The 15,110-nt window shown below is 42.0% G+C and overlaps 1 protein-coding gene across 1 annotated transcript in view; it reads left to right on the top strand.

Annotated features, from left to right (window-relative positions):
• Positions 1-15,110, top strand: part of UST (uronyl 2-sulfotransferase) — a 176,525-nt gene that overhangs the window by 59,068 nt on the left and 102,347 nt on the right. The window contains exon 2 of the mRNA XM_068152247.1: positions 4,384-4,427. Coding sequence (XP_068008348.1) covers positions 4,384-4,427 — 44 coding nt within the window. The remainder of the gene's footprint in view (positions 1-4,383; positions 4,428-15,110) is intronic.

The following is a 15,110-nucleotide window of genomic DNA, read 5'->3' as shown; positions in this document are numbered from 1 at the left end:
AGTGATTCCAAGAAAAAGGGAACATAACCACAGAGTTTCCCTAAAGGTTTGCATACAACTGATTCACTTAACCTCAAAGATAACAAATCATGGGAAAATTTGGACTGCTTCCACATATTCAGCATGTTCTGTAATAAAGTTGATTTTTTTTTCCTGACAAGAGGCTGAAGGAGGCTGTGTTTAGTCATCTGAAGTGTGCTGTTGAGCATGTTTGTGTTTTGAGACGATTATTTTCTGACATGTTTCTAATGCCTTAGGCTTTCACACTAGGCAGAAAGTTTTCATTTGTAAAGAACAAATACTCCTCTCCAGGAAAAAAAACATAATCTGGAAGTGTCTTATTGGGCCACAGACAAGAGTAATTATGTCTTTAGTAAAGCTTTATTAAAGGACTTCATGGAAGTCATCCTAATAATTCAGTGACATAGGTTCCTTCTGGGCAATGGACTTGATCCTTAATGAGGAAAGATGACCTCCTCTTCTATCACTTTATCATTTACACCACTTAGCGATGTCAAACACATGCTGTCTGTGACAGAGCAGATAAAAGATGCTTAATAATGTTGTCCATCTTAGACAAGCTTGACATATTTATGTAGTTACAGCAAACACCTGTGCTTATGAACAGTGGTTTCAGTGTTTATGCTATTCATTCCTAAATCTCTGATTTTTACTGTTCAGCTCTCCTTTTTGTACTACTTTGTCATCTCTTAGTAGACAGTAACTCATAGATTAGTTTCACCTTGGTATATCTCCATTGTTGCCATATCTATAGTATTGAAATTTTCTAACTAAGGTAGTCTGATATGTGTTCTCTGAAAAGTAGCCATACGTGTTAAAGTGGCAAACTGTCTGAAGCTCACAAAATTTGTTTATGCCCACCTCAGGAGTCATGCTTAATAAGTTTTTCATGGTCTCTTCTCAGTGTTAACATCTTTTCTGCAGGTTTTCTGCAGAAATACTGAGGTAGGTGCATATTTTTCAGGGTATTTCTATGTGCATTAAGGCTCCTCTAGTGTGATCCTGGTTTTGCAAGCTGAATGGAAGCAAGCCCAATCCTATGATCATTAGTGAAAGCCATGTATAGGGCTTTGTGGGGTTAAGGAATTGGCCTGCAAGTCCCCAAGTCTGCTACTACACTGCATCAGAGCTGAATTCAGTGAGTTGTTTTAGTGATTTTACTTAAGGTACGATATGAATCATGTGGCAAAAGGTTTTATTTTTATTACTGAAAACAAATACTCATTTTAAACCTTAACCCAAAACAATTCAGGGTGTTGAATAGATGTGGCATGCTGTGGATGCTGAGATGGGCTCTGATTCATATGCCTGAGGAGCAGAAGTAGGAGATCTGCCAGGGGAAGGGAGCTACCTCAGCACCTAGTCTTAGGGGCAGTGTAAGGGAATGGGGAATGTCTGCAGCTTTCTTTCCTTGGCTCTTCATTTTTAATTTATTCTGACTAGGTTTCAAATCAGCACTTTCTATTTCCTTGATTACTTCTGTTTGCCTGGAAATTAGTTTGTCACTTGCAAGAAACTGCCCTGAAAAAGACCTTTATGAAATGGGCCAAAATTGTACTATTGCCTACTTACTCTGTGCTGTAAAAAAACCAAATATTCTGAAAACAAAATTAGAACCTACAGAATTCCATACAAAGACAGGGGTATTTTGATGTGATTGTAATCATTAAAAAATTACCAAGGAAGGAAGATGTGGTATGCATGCTAAGAACATAGACTGCTGATACAGAAAGGTGAAACTGATTATTTGCTCTAAAGAATATCTCAAAAAAGGTGTCTGTAATACAGCTCAGACACTCTTGATGCTGCCCTGTGAGATGCTATATAAACCATGGATGTAAGATCTGTTTTCACAGTATCACAGTATTGCTGAGGTTGGAAGAGACCTCGAGGATCATCGAGTCCAACCTGTCACCACAGACCTCATGACTAGACCATGGCACCAAGTGCCACATCCAATCCCCTCTTGACCACCTCCAGGGATGGTGTCTCTACCACCTCCCTGGGCAGCCCATTCTAATGACTCTCTCAGTGAAGAACTTTCTCCTCACCTCGAGCCTAAACTTCCCCTGGCGCAGCTTGAGAGAAGTCAGCAATCTTTCAATAGAAGTCAACAATTCCGATCCTTCTTTATAGCAAAATGGACTTTGATAGGTGACTGCTAAAGATATAGTTAATATAGATGTAGTTAATATTCCTTTTTATTTATGTAATTATAAACTGCCTATTTAGGAGAGATAAGGAAAAAATATTTGAAACATTAAATATTTTTGAGATTTGAAAATCTTTTTAACAAATTAGTTTTCATATGGCATTGATGACATTTCTAATGTTTTATTTAGATAACAGAATTACTTTCTAGCAAACATTACTTGCTTTAGTGTGGATCAAAAGGAAGCAATTTTCCTGATCCAATGAAATAAAAAACAGTTACTTTTAACAACAGGAGCAGTCTTTCCTCTGACTTAATAACAAAGAGAAGGAATTTGCTGTGAATTATAGAGTAACAGCCTGATATTACAGTAAAGTCAGATCTTAAATGAGTTTGGAAGGAGAGGCACTAACAGAGGTTTCCATGCTCCCTTTCCAAGAGTATGTGGTGTGGGGTTTGGAGCACAAGCCCTATGAGGAAAGGCTGAGGGAGCTGGGGTTGCTTAGCCTGGAGAGGAGGAGGCTCAGGGGAGACCTTATTGCTCTCTACAACTACCTGAAGGGAGGTTGTAGACAGGCGGAGGTTGGTCTCTTCTCCCAGGCAACCAGCACCAGAACAAGAGGACACAGTCTCAGGCTGCACCAGGAGAGGTTTAGGCTGGATGTTAGGAAGAAGTTCTATACAGAGAGAGTGATTGCCCATTGGAACGGGCTGCCTGGGGAGGTGGTAGAGTCGCCATCATTGGAGGTGTTCAGGAGGAGATTTGATGGGGTGCTTGGTTACAGGGTTTAGTTGATTAGGTGGTGTTGGATGGTAGGTTGGATGCAATGATCTTGAAGGTCTCTTCCAACCTGGTCTGGTCTATTCTATTCTATTCTACCCAGCTCTTTTTTGAAATGCTTATTTTCAAGTCCATCTCACTGTGTACAGAGTAACTACTTTATTGTAAAGCCCTACATAATTCTGTTAGCAGGCTGGGAACAGAATTATTTCACTCCCAGATTGAACTAGAGGCATGGATAATAGGTCTCTTCCAACCTGGTTTATTCTATTCTATAGAAATTATCATTAATATAGGGAATTGGCAACATTGTCCATGGCATTATATTAATCAGCTGGGTTGTTCAAATGATGGGAATTTGTGTCAAATTTATAGAAACATGAATTTCTGGTATGTTTCAAAAGGTGAATCATGATTTCACATAACTGTCTCAAAGTTAGTTCTTGAGTCTTTTGGAGTTGTGTACCTTAGTCAACATATACCTATAAAAGAATGAGTTTTGGGGTATTACACTTAGGTGAGTTTGGAAGTCTTTTGACTCAAGTTTTTATAGCTTCACAACCTATGCTAGAAAAGCGTAGAAAAAACAGAAGGCAAAATAGTTCTGCAGACTAATCCTAACTACATGGAAATTTGTCTCAGTTAGGCACAAAGTTCTTCCTGCTTCCTGGACCCAGAAATCCCTGCTTTTTTTCTGGCATTCTCCTTTGGGAGAAGGATTCAGGAAGGACAGTTGCAGGGAAGATAGCCTATGGTTGTGTGGGGGAGGGTGTATTTTGTATGTTGGTGTGTGTTTGTGAGTAATGGGTAAAAAGTCTGAGGTTGTTAGGGTTTTTATTGCAGCAGACTAAGAAGGGAGCATTTAAATTCCTTAAACTTTGTGGTTTGGTGGTTTTGTTTGTTTGTTTATTTTTTTTCTCTGATGCTTCTTGAAAGGGCAAGTGTAACTACTTCAAAATACAGCACCTGTTCAATCAATAATGTTCAGAAACAAATTAGTAGAGTGGGGAGTTGGAGGTTGGGGAAAGTCTATGTTAGAAGTTCCACTGGAAAAAACGTGAAGAAGGCCATTCATACTTAATTTACTGTGCTCCCCTGCTTAAAATGTACAAGGATGCAGCTGATAGTTTCTTCCATGCAAATAATTGAATGGCACAATTAAATTAAATCTACCTTGGCCCATTTAGCTTTATGCTAAAATGACAATGTGCATCTAATCTTCTGTCATAAATGTAGCCAAAACAAATTAGTTTTGTTTTTTCTTGTTAATTAAATATCAAAGCAGGGGATACTTATTTCCCTTGAATTATCTGACACCACACAACCAGAGGTAGAGATAAGGATATAGATACATGGATCCCTTGAATTGGCAAGTTTTGAAGTTCTGTTGGATGACACTTGTTTATCTCCATCCTTCTTCTTTTTGTAGGAAATTCCACTTACTTGGATGACCACGGTCCACCCCCTCAAAAGGTGAGCTGCTGTTATTTTGCACTTGCTTTTGTCTTACTTTTTTTGTGTCTTAGTTTTCAACTAATTGTATGTTTACTTGTGTGCAAAACAACTCTGCTGAGTTCACGTTAACAGCCTTTCCAACTTGGCCTTTTCAACTCTGTTTTCCTCACAGTGTTTTCAGGCATTTGTAAGTAACTTGGGTTAAATCTGTTTGATTAAACTAATGGATTTTTTGTCATTGAGTCAAGGGCAGGCAAAAACAAAATGCCACAGTTGGAGCTAATGTTGCTTTATCCTCTAAACCATGATTTGGTACTACCTTGATTTTGTCCTTGCAGACGAGAAAAGTTATTATCACACAATTTTTTTATGGTAGCTATTTAAAGGGGACAGGGGAAAGAAAAAAGAATGAAAGAACAGTTGTGTTTTGATGTTCTAATTTCTTCAGACTCACTTTATTTCTGTAGGTACAAGGTAGTATCTTCTGAGGTATTTGGTCAGATCAAACTGTGGTTTTGAAGTCTTTTGCTGTGAAACTGCAACAGTTGAAGATGCAGTTATTCTGCAGGTTTCCTTTCCAAATTATGTGGAATTATCACTGTTACCTATAAGACACTAAAGCAGAAAGGGGGTTGAGATGCTGTGATTGTGTGTATAATAATAATTAGCCATAGGCTAATTTACATAATATGACCTATGGCTTCCTTGAATATTAACCTTTTCAAGTCGTGTTATTTTAATGGAACTGAGATGCCCAAATGCTTTTCTGAACTCTTTTAGTATTTGAGTAGGAATTTTACCCATTTTAAGCAGTCCCCAGGAAAGAGTGGGATTCCATGGTTACTTCTAGCCAAAAAGTGGAGTTTGCTGTGGAAAGGGTTGTTTTGCCCTCAGCAGTGCATGATTCCCCACAGCCTGATGTGGGTGAGCTAGAGCAGTGAACTGGAAACACTCCTGTCTTCTAGTGCAGTTTTCAGACAGATTATTTCCTGATGCGGCCCACTGTGAATGTTAGTGCAGCAGGTGAGAGTGAGTAGTTTGAGATGAGATGGAGGTGAAGAGCTGCTGTCTCTGATGCTAGTTCTGACATGTCTCTATGAAAGTTGATGATGCAATCTCATCCTGAGCTACCAGACTACGAGTTTAAATGTTCAGCCATGTGTATGCCAATGTGCTGAAACCATGGGCTTCTGGGCAGCAGCAGGAGGGGGAGAGCAAGCTACAATAAACTGGGTATCTTCACATTTTTGCTGAAAAATCTGTGTGCACATGAGATCATGCTGATATGTGGAAATTTGTTACACTCCTGAAGTTCAAACTAACTGATCTGGTACTGGGGAAATCTAACACTAAATAAATGTTTTACATTTAAAATTTATTTAGTATGCTTTTGTGCTCTTGAAGCATATTTTTATTTGTTTGTGTACCATCTGATTCTCTTGCCCACAAGTACAGCAGTTTGCAAGGAATAAAACTCTGTCAGCTCTCTTCAGTGAGTGCTTGGCTTGGAAGAGTAAAGCAATGCTTAATCCAGAGCTGTATTTTTCATGCTTGTGTTATCATTCACAAATGCCTCAGTGTGCCAGTAAGGAAAAGGATGTAATCTAGATACTGATTTCTAACCTCAAAATTTTTATTCAGATTTTGGTCCTTTTACTTCAGTAATTTTGAGTTGCAAGTTGCTGGTGTTATATTCCAGAGGGCAATAGCAGTGGGACAGAGTTATCCAACCCAGACACTTTCCTGTTTACATTATGAAAATCTCTTTAGCCTATCTAAACATGTTATTTTTGGGCTGTGTTCACACAGCTTCATCCAGCTGCAGCTCAGACGTCTATAGAAAGGTCAGCTGATTAGATACCTACACAGCTGATTGGTTGTGTAGGTATTCTTTGATAGCTGTTTTTACAGTCAGTAGAGTTTTTGGGCTTCCTCTCTAATCATCCTCACTCCTAAAAGCCTGGTGAATAGCCTGGTGCAATAATACGCTATTCTTAACTCCTGAACCATTACAACAGTTATGGAAGTATCTCTCTTTATCTGGAGGGAAAAAAACCCAAACTGTATTAAGAATTGTAGCATTATTTTGAAAGCCTCGTGATTTTGAAAGATGAGCTGGTAGTTCTTGGTAGTCTTCTACTCAGGTTTTATAAAATTATGAAGTGTAGTTCAGGAAGCAGTCAATAATGATGAAGTACTTAAATAAGGACCATGAACATTAATAAAAAAAAACAAGGTTGTATACTCAGGTATGAGCGGTCAACATCAGAGTTAAACCACCAGAGAAATAGGACAGGATGTCTTAACAGGACTGAAGGATCTGTGTGAGAATGGTGGTATGGTAATTGAGGTGAAGGAAGAGTTTCAGTGAATAATGTAAGGATAAGGCAGTGTGAGTATGAATAGGTAATTTTCAGGACAGCACCCCTCACACCCTGACATCCTGGGTGAGTGTGGAGGCCTTTGCTGCTGGCACCATTGGGGATTTTGAGTAGATGCAAGGAGAAGCTCCCTTCATTGAAATGGAAAGGATTTCTGCCTTGATAGTCTGGAGTGAGGTGTGGACTGCCTGAACAAGTTAGATTAATCATTTCAGATTGCATCGGGTGAAAGAGGGAACACATGATGCTGGGCCTTGTCCATTGTTGTCTCTGACGTGTAGAATCTCCAACGCTGCAGGATCCACTTGTTAGTGAAGGTATTCTGGGCCTATAAGTAATTTTAAAAGACACTGGGATTTCTGCTGTGTTCTGGCTCTGTTGGAAGAATTAGTCAGCAGTGCATTGCAGGTGATTCTCGGTGTTATTCCTTCCAGGGGGTAACGCATTGTCACAAACTAAACTTGCAGAAGCTGTGATGGAAATGTAGCCCCTTTGAGTTCTTCTCTGAGCATGTGAAGCAGCAGCATCTTGAAGGTAGCTGATCCATAGCAAGTGTGTGGGTTACAGTCCAGCAGAACTGGTCTGTTTTACAAATTCAAATTCAGTTACAGCTATAAACAACCTTTACTGCAACTGGCTTACAAAGTGCCTGCACAAAGTGCAGTGGAAAAAACAAGCATGCTGGAAACATTAAAATAAAATGTGTAACTACTGGAGATGGTCTAAATTAAAGGGCAGGAAGGCAAACTGAGACACAGTATGACAGATCCTTGGCAATGATGAAGCCATGAGTTGTTTCAGTAGCTGCAGCCTAGTAGATATTTAACCACTGTAAGTACAAAGGAGTTAAACCCTAATGAGAAGAATGACAAGTGCATGCAGAGGAATAAGTTTAGTCTGCTGCTCATCACGCTCAAATCCAGTATTACTGGCTCCCAGGGTGAATTCATGAATATCACATTGGAAGGTTAGAAACTGCTGTAAGTTAGGTTACTTAAGGAAACACCAATGCCAGGATGTATTATTAAAAGTTTTAAAACCAGGCTTAGCTACTTAGTGTCTTTCATTTTCTAAGTATCCAATATAAACACGTGGGTTGGATGTGATAGGATTTGCTACTTAAACAAAGAATAACTGTGCCAGTGTGTTCTGAGCACATCACAGAGTGAGCTGAGGAGGAAAAAGAGCAGTTTTAAACTTCAGAGTTCTAAGATACATATGCATATAATGTGGAGCTGCTCTGATGTTAAAATCTAGCAAATCTGCACAATGGCATAGCTTACAGGTCTTCTGATATAGACTAGACTAGACTAGACCAGACCAGGTTGGAAGAGACCTTCAAGATCATCGCGTCCAACCTATCATCTAACCTACCTAATCAAATAAACCATATTACATGAAAAAATTTACAGTGGAAAACTGAGTAATTAAAGTGACACCAAAATTCTGAAAACTATCTATGCTAGTTCCCTCAACAATACCAGTGAGCCATGTCCTTACATTGTTATCTCCTTTATCTTGTTATATGATAGGTGCATAGCACTAAGATGACTTTCACAATATGATGAACTTAAGAAGTAAGAGAGGAAAATACTGCTTTTCACAAGAAAACTAATGAGGGTTTTCCTGGTCTTTTTTTGCAGTAATCTGCAGGCACTTCTGTAGGGTAAAGAACAAAAAGAGTGATGGCTTTATGTTCTGTGCCCCTGTGTAGCGGCAACAGTCTCATATACTTTGATTCTTCTAAATGCCATCCTGAGATGCATGAAAAAGGGATGTCTGCAAGATAGAATGGATAACTGTGCAGTTCTCCTGAGCACTAGAGTGATAAGATACAACACTGCATGTAATTTTGGTCCCAGGAGAGGTGAACAAGTTGCAGAGGAAAGCAAAAAGAATGAAGAGGAGTTTGAAAAGCTATGATAAGAAACAGGAAAAGAAAAAAGTCTGGTTCTACCCCCTCCTGAAGTAGTTACCTCTTTGGCAAGGTGATTCTCTCTTCTCCTAGAGAGTCAGAGCTGTTACGTTGCTTGCAAGTGTTGCTGAGCAATGAAAGCCAAGAGTCCTGCTCACACCGTCAGAAGCTGCCCAAGATCAATGACCACCTGAAACTGCTGAGTGGGCAGGGCGTCTGCCCTTTACTAACCTGTTTGACTCTTCATGTCATACATGCGCTGCCTTTGAATGTTGCTGTAACTTCACATACCTGAAAGAAACTTGGTTCTGTGTGCTGTTCAGTGTGGAATCTTGTGCAGCGGACTGCAGAAGTAGAGGTGTTGCTCAGCTGTGAGCTGCTCTTGTAGGGAGGTGAATCAGATGTGAGGCATGAAAGGGACACAAGGAAATGTGTTGACAGGATTCTGACAAAGTGTGGTGGGTGGAAGGGTAAGGCCGAGAAGCCTCCTCCCTTCCCCCTTTGTAAAGTAAAAGGGAAAAAAAAATTGAAGGGAAAAGAAAAAAAAACACTCGCAAGCTGAATTAGCAAAGCAGTGGAGCTATATTTACAAAGCGATGTAGGGTTTGCAGGGGATTATTTACAAATTTACAATATCTACAATATATACAAAGATATACAACAGAGTAACACAGAAATGAGAGTGCCCCCCTCGGCAGAGAGGGGTCCCCCACCTCCGCTCTCCCCTCTCTTCCCCCTCCCTTTCCCCAGAATGGGATAGAAAGAGAAAGAGAAGAGATGAAAAAAAAGTTAGAAGCGGTTTGTGTTAATTGGAAGGGAGTTAGTATACAGGCCTGTTATCTGGTTTTCAAGGCCGAGGCGTTGGCAGAAAGCCCAGGACAGAAAGCTGTTGCCTGAAGAAGAGGCGGAAGCAAGACTGACTGAGAAGTGCTGGAAATGTCCAGTATAGTCCCAGCTCAGAAGTGCTTCCTCCCACTCATCCAATGAAATTAGTTTAGACTATTCCTTCCGTTTACCAACTTCCGTCCACCATATTCTCTTTCTTAAGGGGGCAACGTCAACCGGCCACAGTCCACCCCTTCTAAACAATTTCATTGGCTGTTCATACTGTCCATCTAATCCAAAACGATATTTACAGTTCGTGAGTAAAGTTCATAGTCCATTCCGGCTATGCTCAGATGTAGATGATTCAAAAGTCCAAGAAAATCAGAAAATGAGAAAAATGGAAAACAGTTCATTTCTTCACCGATGAAGCGAAGAAAAGGGAAACAGGGAAATCTCAGGGTCTCTTAGTTGACTCAGGGCTCTCAGGGATCTCAGGGTTCGTGCACCGTAGATTCCTCGTTGATTCTTCCTTTGGACGCGATGTAGCTGTACAACAGTTCGAAATTAACCTCTTTCAGCTAAAGTTAAATTTCTTTGTGGAACACACTGAATTTCACCATTCTCTTGCATTACCCAATAAGTGTGACCCGGACCTTCAGCTGAAACCACCCCTCGGACAGGTTTAGCCTCTCCTGAGGGTGAAAATACCCAAACAGTTTTACCTAACAGATTCTTTTCTCTAACAACAGGAACTCTATCACCTTCTACTTTCCGTAGCAAATCTGAATGTGCAGATCCAGCTCGGTTCACTGAACCTCTACTATTTACCAGCCAGGTTGCTTGTGCTAAATGTTTTTCCCAGTTTTTCAATGATCCACCTCCCATGGCTTTGAGAGTGGTCTTCAACAAACCGTTGTAGCGTTCAATCTTCCCTGAAGCTGGTGCATAGTAGGGAATGTGGAATATCCACTCAATACCGTGCTCTTTTGCCCAGTTCTTTACAAGGTTGTTCTTGAAATGAGTTCCGTTGTCTGACTCAATCCTCTCTGGAGTTCCGTGTCTCCACAGGATTTGTCTCTCCAGACCGAGAATGGTGTTGCGTGCAGTTGCATGTGGAACTGGATAAGTTTCCAACCATCCAGTGTTTGCCTCTACCATAGTAAGCACGTATTGCTTACCAGAACGAGAACGTGGTAGAGTGATGTAGTCAATCTGCCAAGCTTCACCATACTTGTACTTGGACCATCTGTCACCATACCACAAGGGCTTAAGTCGTTTTGCCTGCTTAATAGCAGCACAAATGTCACAGTCATGGATGACTTGTGTGATAGCATCCATGGAAATGTCTATGGATCTGTCACGAGCCCATTGGTATGTTGCATCTCTGCCTTGATGTCCTGACGAATCGTGAGCCCACCGAGCTAAGAATATCTCACCTCGGTGTTTCCAGTCGAGATCAAGATTAGAGTCCATGTCTACTTGAGAAACTCTTGCAGCTAGATCTGCCTGATGGTTGTGTTGCTGTTCCTCAGTAGCTTTGCTCTTAGGAATGTGAGCATCGATGTGTCTCACTTTCACTGGAATTCTCTCGATTCGATCAGCAATGTCCTGCCATAGGTTGGCTGCCCAAATGGGTTTTCCTTTTCTCTGCCAACCACTCTTCTTCCAGTTCTTTAGCCAACCCCATAGAGCATTGGCTACCATCCATGAGTCGGTGTAGAGATAAAGCTTTGGCCATCTCTCACGTTCAGCCACGTCGAGAGCTAGCTGGACAGCTTTTACCTCTGCAAACTGACTGGATTCTCCTTCTCCATCCTTTGCTTCTGCAACTCGGCGTGTTGGACTCCACACTGCAGACTTCCACCTTCGCTTGTTTCCAACAAGACGACAGGAACCGTCTGTGAACAAAGCATATTTCTTTTCATCATCAGAGAGGTCATTGTAAGGAGGAGCTTCCTCAGCACGAGTTACTTTCTCCTCTGGAGGTTTGGCACAGTTGATGCCTTCAGGCCAACTTGAGATCACCTCCACTAGACCAGGTCTTTCAAGATTTCCCATTCGAGCTCTCTGTGTTATCAGAGCCATCCACTTAGACCAGGTTGAGTCTGTGGCATGATGTGGTGTGGATCCTTTGCCTTTGAACATCCAATTCAAAACTGGTAATCTGGGAGCTAGAAGAAGTTGCGATTCAGTTCCAATCACTTCAGAAGATGCTTTTACTCCTTCATAGGCAGCTAAAATTTCTTTCTCTGTTGGAGTATAATTAGCCTCTGAACCTCTGTAACCTCGACTCCAGAAACCAAGAGGTCGTCCACGTGTCTCACCTGGAGCTTTTTGCCACAAGCACCAGGTTGGACCATTGTCACTTGCAGCCGTGTACAAAATGTTCTTAATGTCTGGACCATCTCGGACTGGTCCCAGACCCATTGCTTGAACTACCTCTTGCTTTATCTGGTCAAAGGCTGCTTGTTGTTCAGGTCCCCAGTGGAAATGGTTTCTCTTTCGAGTCACATCATACAGAGGTTTCACAATCTGACTGTATCCAGGAATGTGCAGTCTCCAAAATCCCACTATCCCCAAGAAACGTAGGGTCTCTTGCTTGTTTGTGGGACTTGCCATGGTAGAGACTCTATTTACCACATCCACTGGAATGTGTCGGCGTCCATCCTGCCAGCGCACTCCCAGAAACTGAATCTCTGTGGTAGGTCCTTTCACCTTGTCTCGTTTGATGGCAAAACCTGCATTCAGAAGAATGTCAATGATTTTGTTACCTTTCTTGAAGACTTCCTCAGCAGTTTTGCCCCAGACGATGATGTCATCGATGAACTGGATGTGTTCTGGAGCACCGCCTTTCTCCAGAGCATCGTGGATCACTGCATGACAGATGCTTGAGCTGTGGATCCAGCCCATTGGCAGCCTGTTGAAAGTGTACTGGATTCCTCTCCAGGTGAAAGCAAACTGAGGCCTGCATTCCTCTGCTATGGGAATAGAGAAAAATGCATTAGCAATGTCTATGGTAGCATACCATTTGGCCTCTTTGGATTCCAGCTCATACTGCAGCTCCATCATGTCTGGTACTGCTGCACTCATAGGTGGTGTCACTTCATTTAGGGCTCGGTAGTCTACCGTCAGACGCCAGTCTCCATTCTGCTTCCGCACAGGCCACACTGGACTGTTGAAAGGTGAATGAGTTTTGCTGACGACTTTCTGACTCTCCAACTGACGAATCAGATTCTGAATGGGCAACAAAGAGTCACGGTTGGTTCTGTATTGTCTGTGATGCACAGTCTGAGAAGCAACCGGCAATTTAATGTCCTGTATCTTATGTTGTCCCACAACTGCAGATTCATCAGAAAGCTCAGGTCTGGCAGATAGCTTCAACTTTTGTCCATCAATTTCTATTGAAGCTACTCCAAAAGCCCATTTGTAACCTCTAGGGTCTTTGAAACGCCCTTCTCTCAGAAAATCAATTCCCAAAATACAAGGTGCGTCAGGTCCGGTCACAACTGTATGCTTCCTCCATTGTTTACCAGTTAAACTTATATTAACCTCTACCTTACTTAACTCTTGAGATCCACCAGTGACTCCCAGAATAGTTATAGACTCCGATCCCTGGTAATTTGATGGTATTATGGTGCACTGAGCTCCTGTGTCAACCAAGGCCCTGTACTTCCGAAATTGTGAAGTGCCAGGCCACTGGATGTACACATCCCAATAGATTCTATTATCTCTGTTATCCCTCTCCTCCCCCTGGCGGGAGGCAGGGCACCCCTAGTTATGGGGAACATGCGCACATGTGCATTGCACATATTGTGCAGGGTTATAACTTTGCATGTTATAACTGGAGCCACTGTTGGAGCCACAAGAGTTGTTCTGGGGAACTGTGGAAGTAACAGCTACCCTTCTGGTATTGCTACCTTGGGTTCTGCCACTTTGCAATTCCCTCAGTCTCCTGAAAAGATTAGAAGTTGGTTGGCCATCCCAGCGGTTCATGTTCTCACCAAACTGATCACGCAGAGTTATCCAAATAGTTCTACGTGATTGCCTTGGTGGTCTGTTTTGGAATGACCTGTTTTGGAATGTCCTGTTTTGGAATGATCTCCTTGGAGGACGTGTATTCCTCACAGATGAAACTTGTACCCACCTGGAGGAAGAATTGAAATTATCCTTCTGTGCCAATTGGTATATGGAATCTTTTAGATCCTTCATGCAATTTTCAATTTTTCCAGACAGAGTTTCAATGGCTGAAACCAAAGAACCACGTGTCATGCTATCCTCCAATTGTCTCATTTGATCACTGAATTGGCCAACCGTGGGAGAAGCTCCACCATAACTTCTTGACACAATTCTGCTTGCCAGAATGTTTGCATAATTAGAAGGAGCAAGTTTGATAATCTTTTTAGCAAGACCAATACCCACAGGAACGTCATCAGGATTCAGAGTTTCATGTTCACCATAGAGTAGCTCTCTAACAGCAAATTCTCTCAAGCGCTTAATTCCCTCATCTATGGTAGTCCAGGGTTTAGGATTCCAGGGAAGATCATCTCGGGAAGGGTATCTCAGGGCAACCGCTATTAAAAGGCGTATCCACAGATTAACCTTACCGAGAGCTTCGCCTAGATGTCTATCTATTCCATTGTCCCTTGAGAGAGTTCCTAACTGAGCTGCTGACTTGTCTCCAACTGTTAGAGCTGAAGCACCTGTATCATAACACCTACTAAGCCAAGCTAGAACTGGCTCCTTATCTGCTCTGGTGAAATCTTTACGGACATTACGCAATTCCTCCCGTGGTGACGAACAGTCCGTAATATCATCTTCATCTTCATCTCCCTGAATTCTTTGCCCGTAAAATCCTGCTGTCATCCTCCTAAGGATCTCTTTAAGCTGAGAACCACCTTTGCCAGCTGCTTTCCTAGCTTCATCTCTATCCTGCTTTGATCTCACTAGGTTAGCTAGATCTTTAAAACAAACCTTCTCTTCCTCCTGAGCAGGATCTTTTACAGTAGAGGGCCCCTCACCAGGATCAGTCTCCTCCTCTTCTTCTCCATCTTTGCCCTTTCCAGCTCTAGTCTTTAAAGGAGCCATCTTGACTGGAGCTGTGTTTGCATTTACAGCCACCTTAATGGAAGCTGACAGGTCCTGAGATAAATCAGCTGCTGGGGCAGTGACTTCCGGTCCCACCGAGGGAGTGGGTGGAAGTGACGTTGCTCCATTAATGGCCGACGGAGAAGAAGAAGAAGGAGAAGGAGTGGGAGAAGGAGTAGGTGCCATGTTGATACCAGCCGATGCCCTTGGCTGCTTGCCAGAATCAGCAAAGTCATTTAGAGCTGCCTTACCAATTAACTTTTTAGCCTTCTTTTTGACTGACACGGGTTCTCCACACTCCTCGTCACTAGATGACTCTGGGACTGATCGAGAGCCACGGCGTTTCCTTTTTGATCTAGTTTTAATAACAAAACACGCCCTGGACACCTTTTTCTCTCGCCACAAGGAATACAGAGAAAACACATTAGTTATCACCAGCAGCAGAATTATACACATCACATAAATCATCTTTGGATCCCAGGCATCACCTAAAGT

The sequence above is a fragment of the Melanerpes formicivorus genome, unplaced genomic scaffold (genome assembly GCF_026170545.1).
Source record: "Melanerpes formicivorus ecotype bairdi unplaced genomic scaffold, bMelFor1.0.p_v2 SCAF_2, whole genome shotgun sequence".
Classification (NCBI taxonomy): Eukaryota; Metazoa; Chordata; class Aves; order Piciformes; family Picidae; genus Melanerpes; species Melanerpes formicivorus.
The sequence above is the reverse complement of the archived record's forward strand: the minus strand, read 5'-3'. Positions and strand labels throughout refer to the sequence as shown.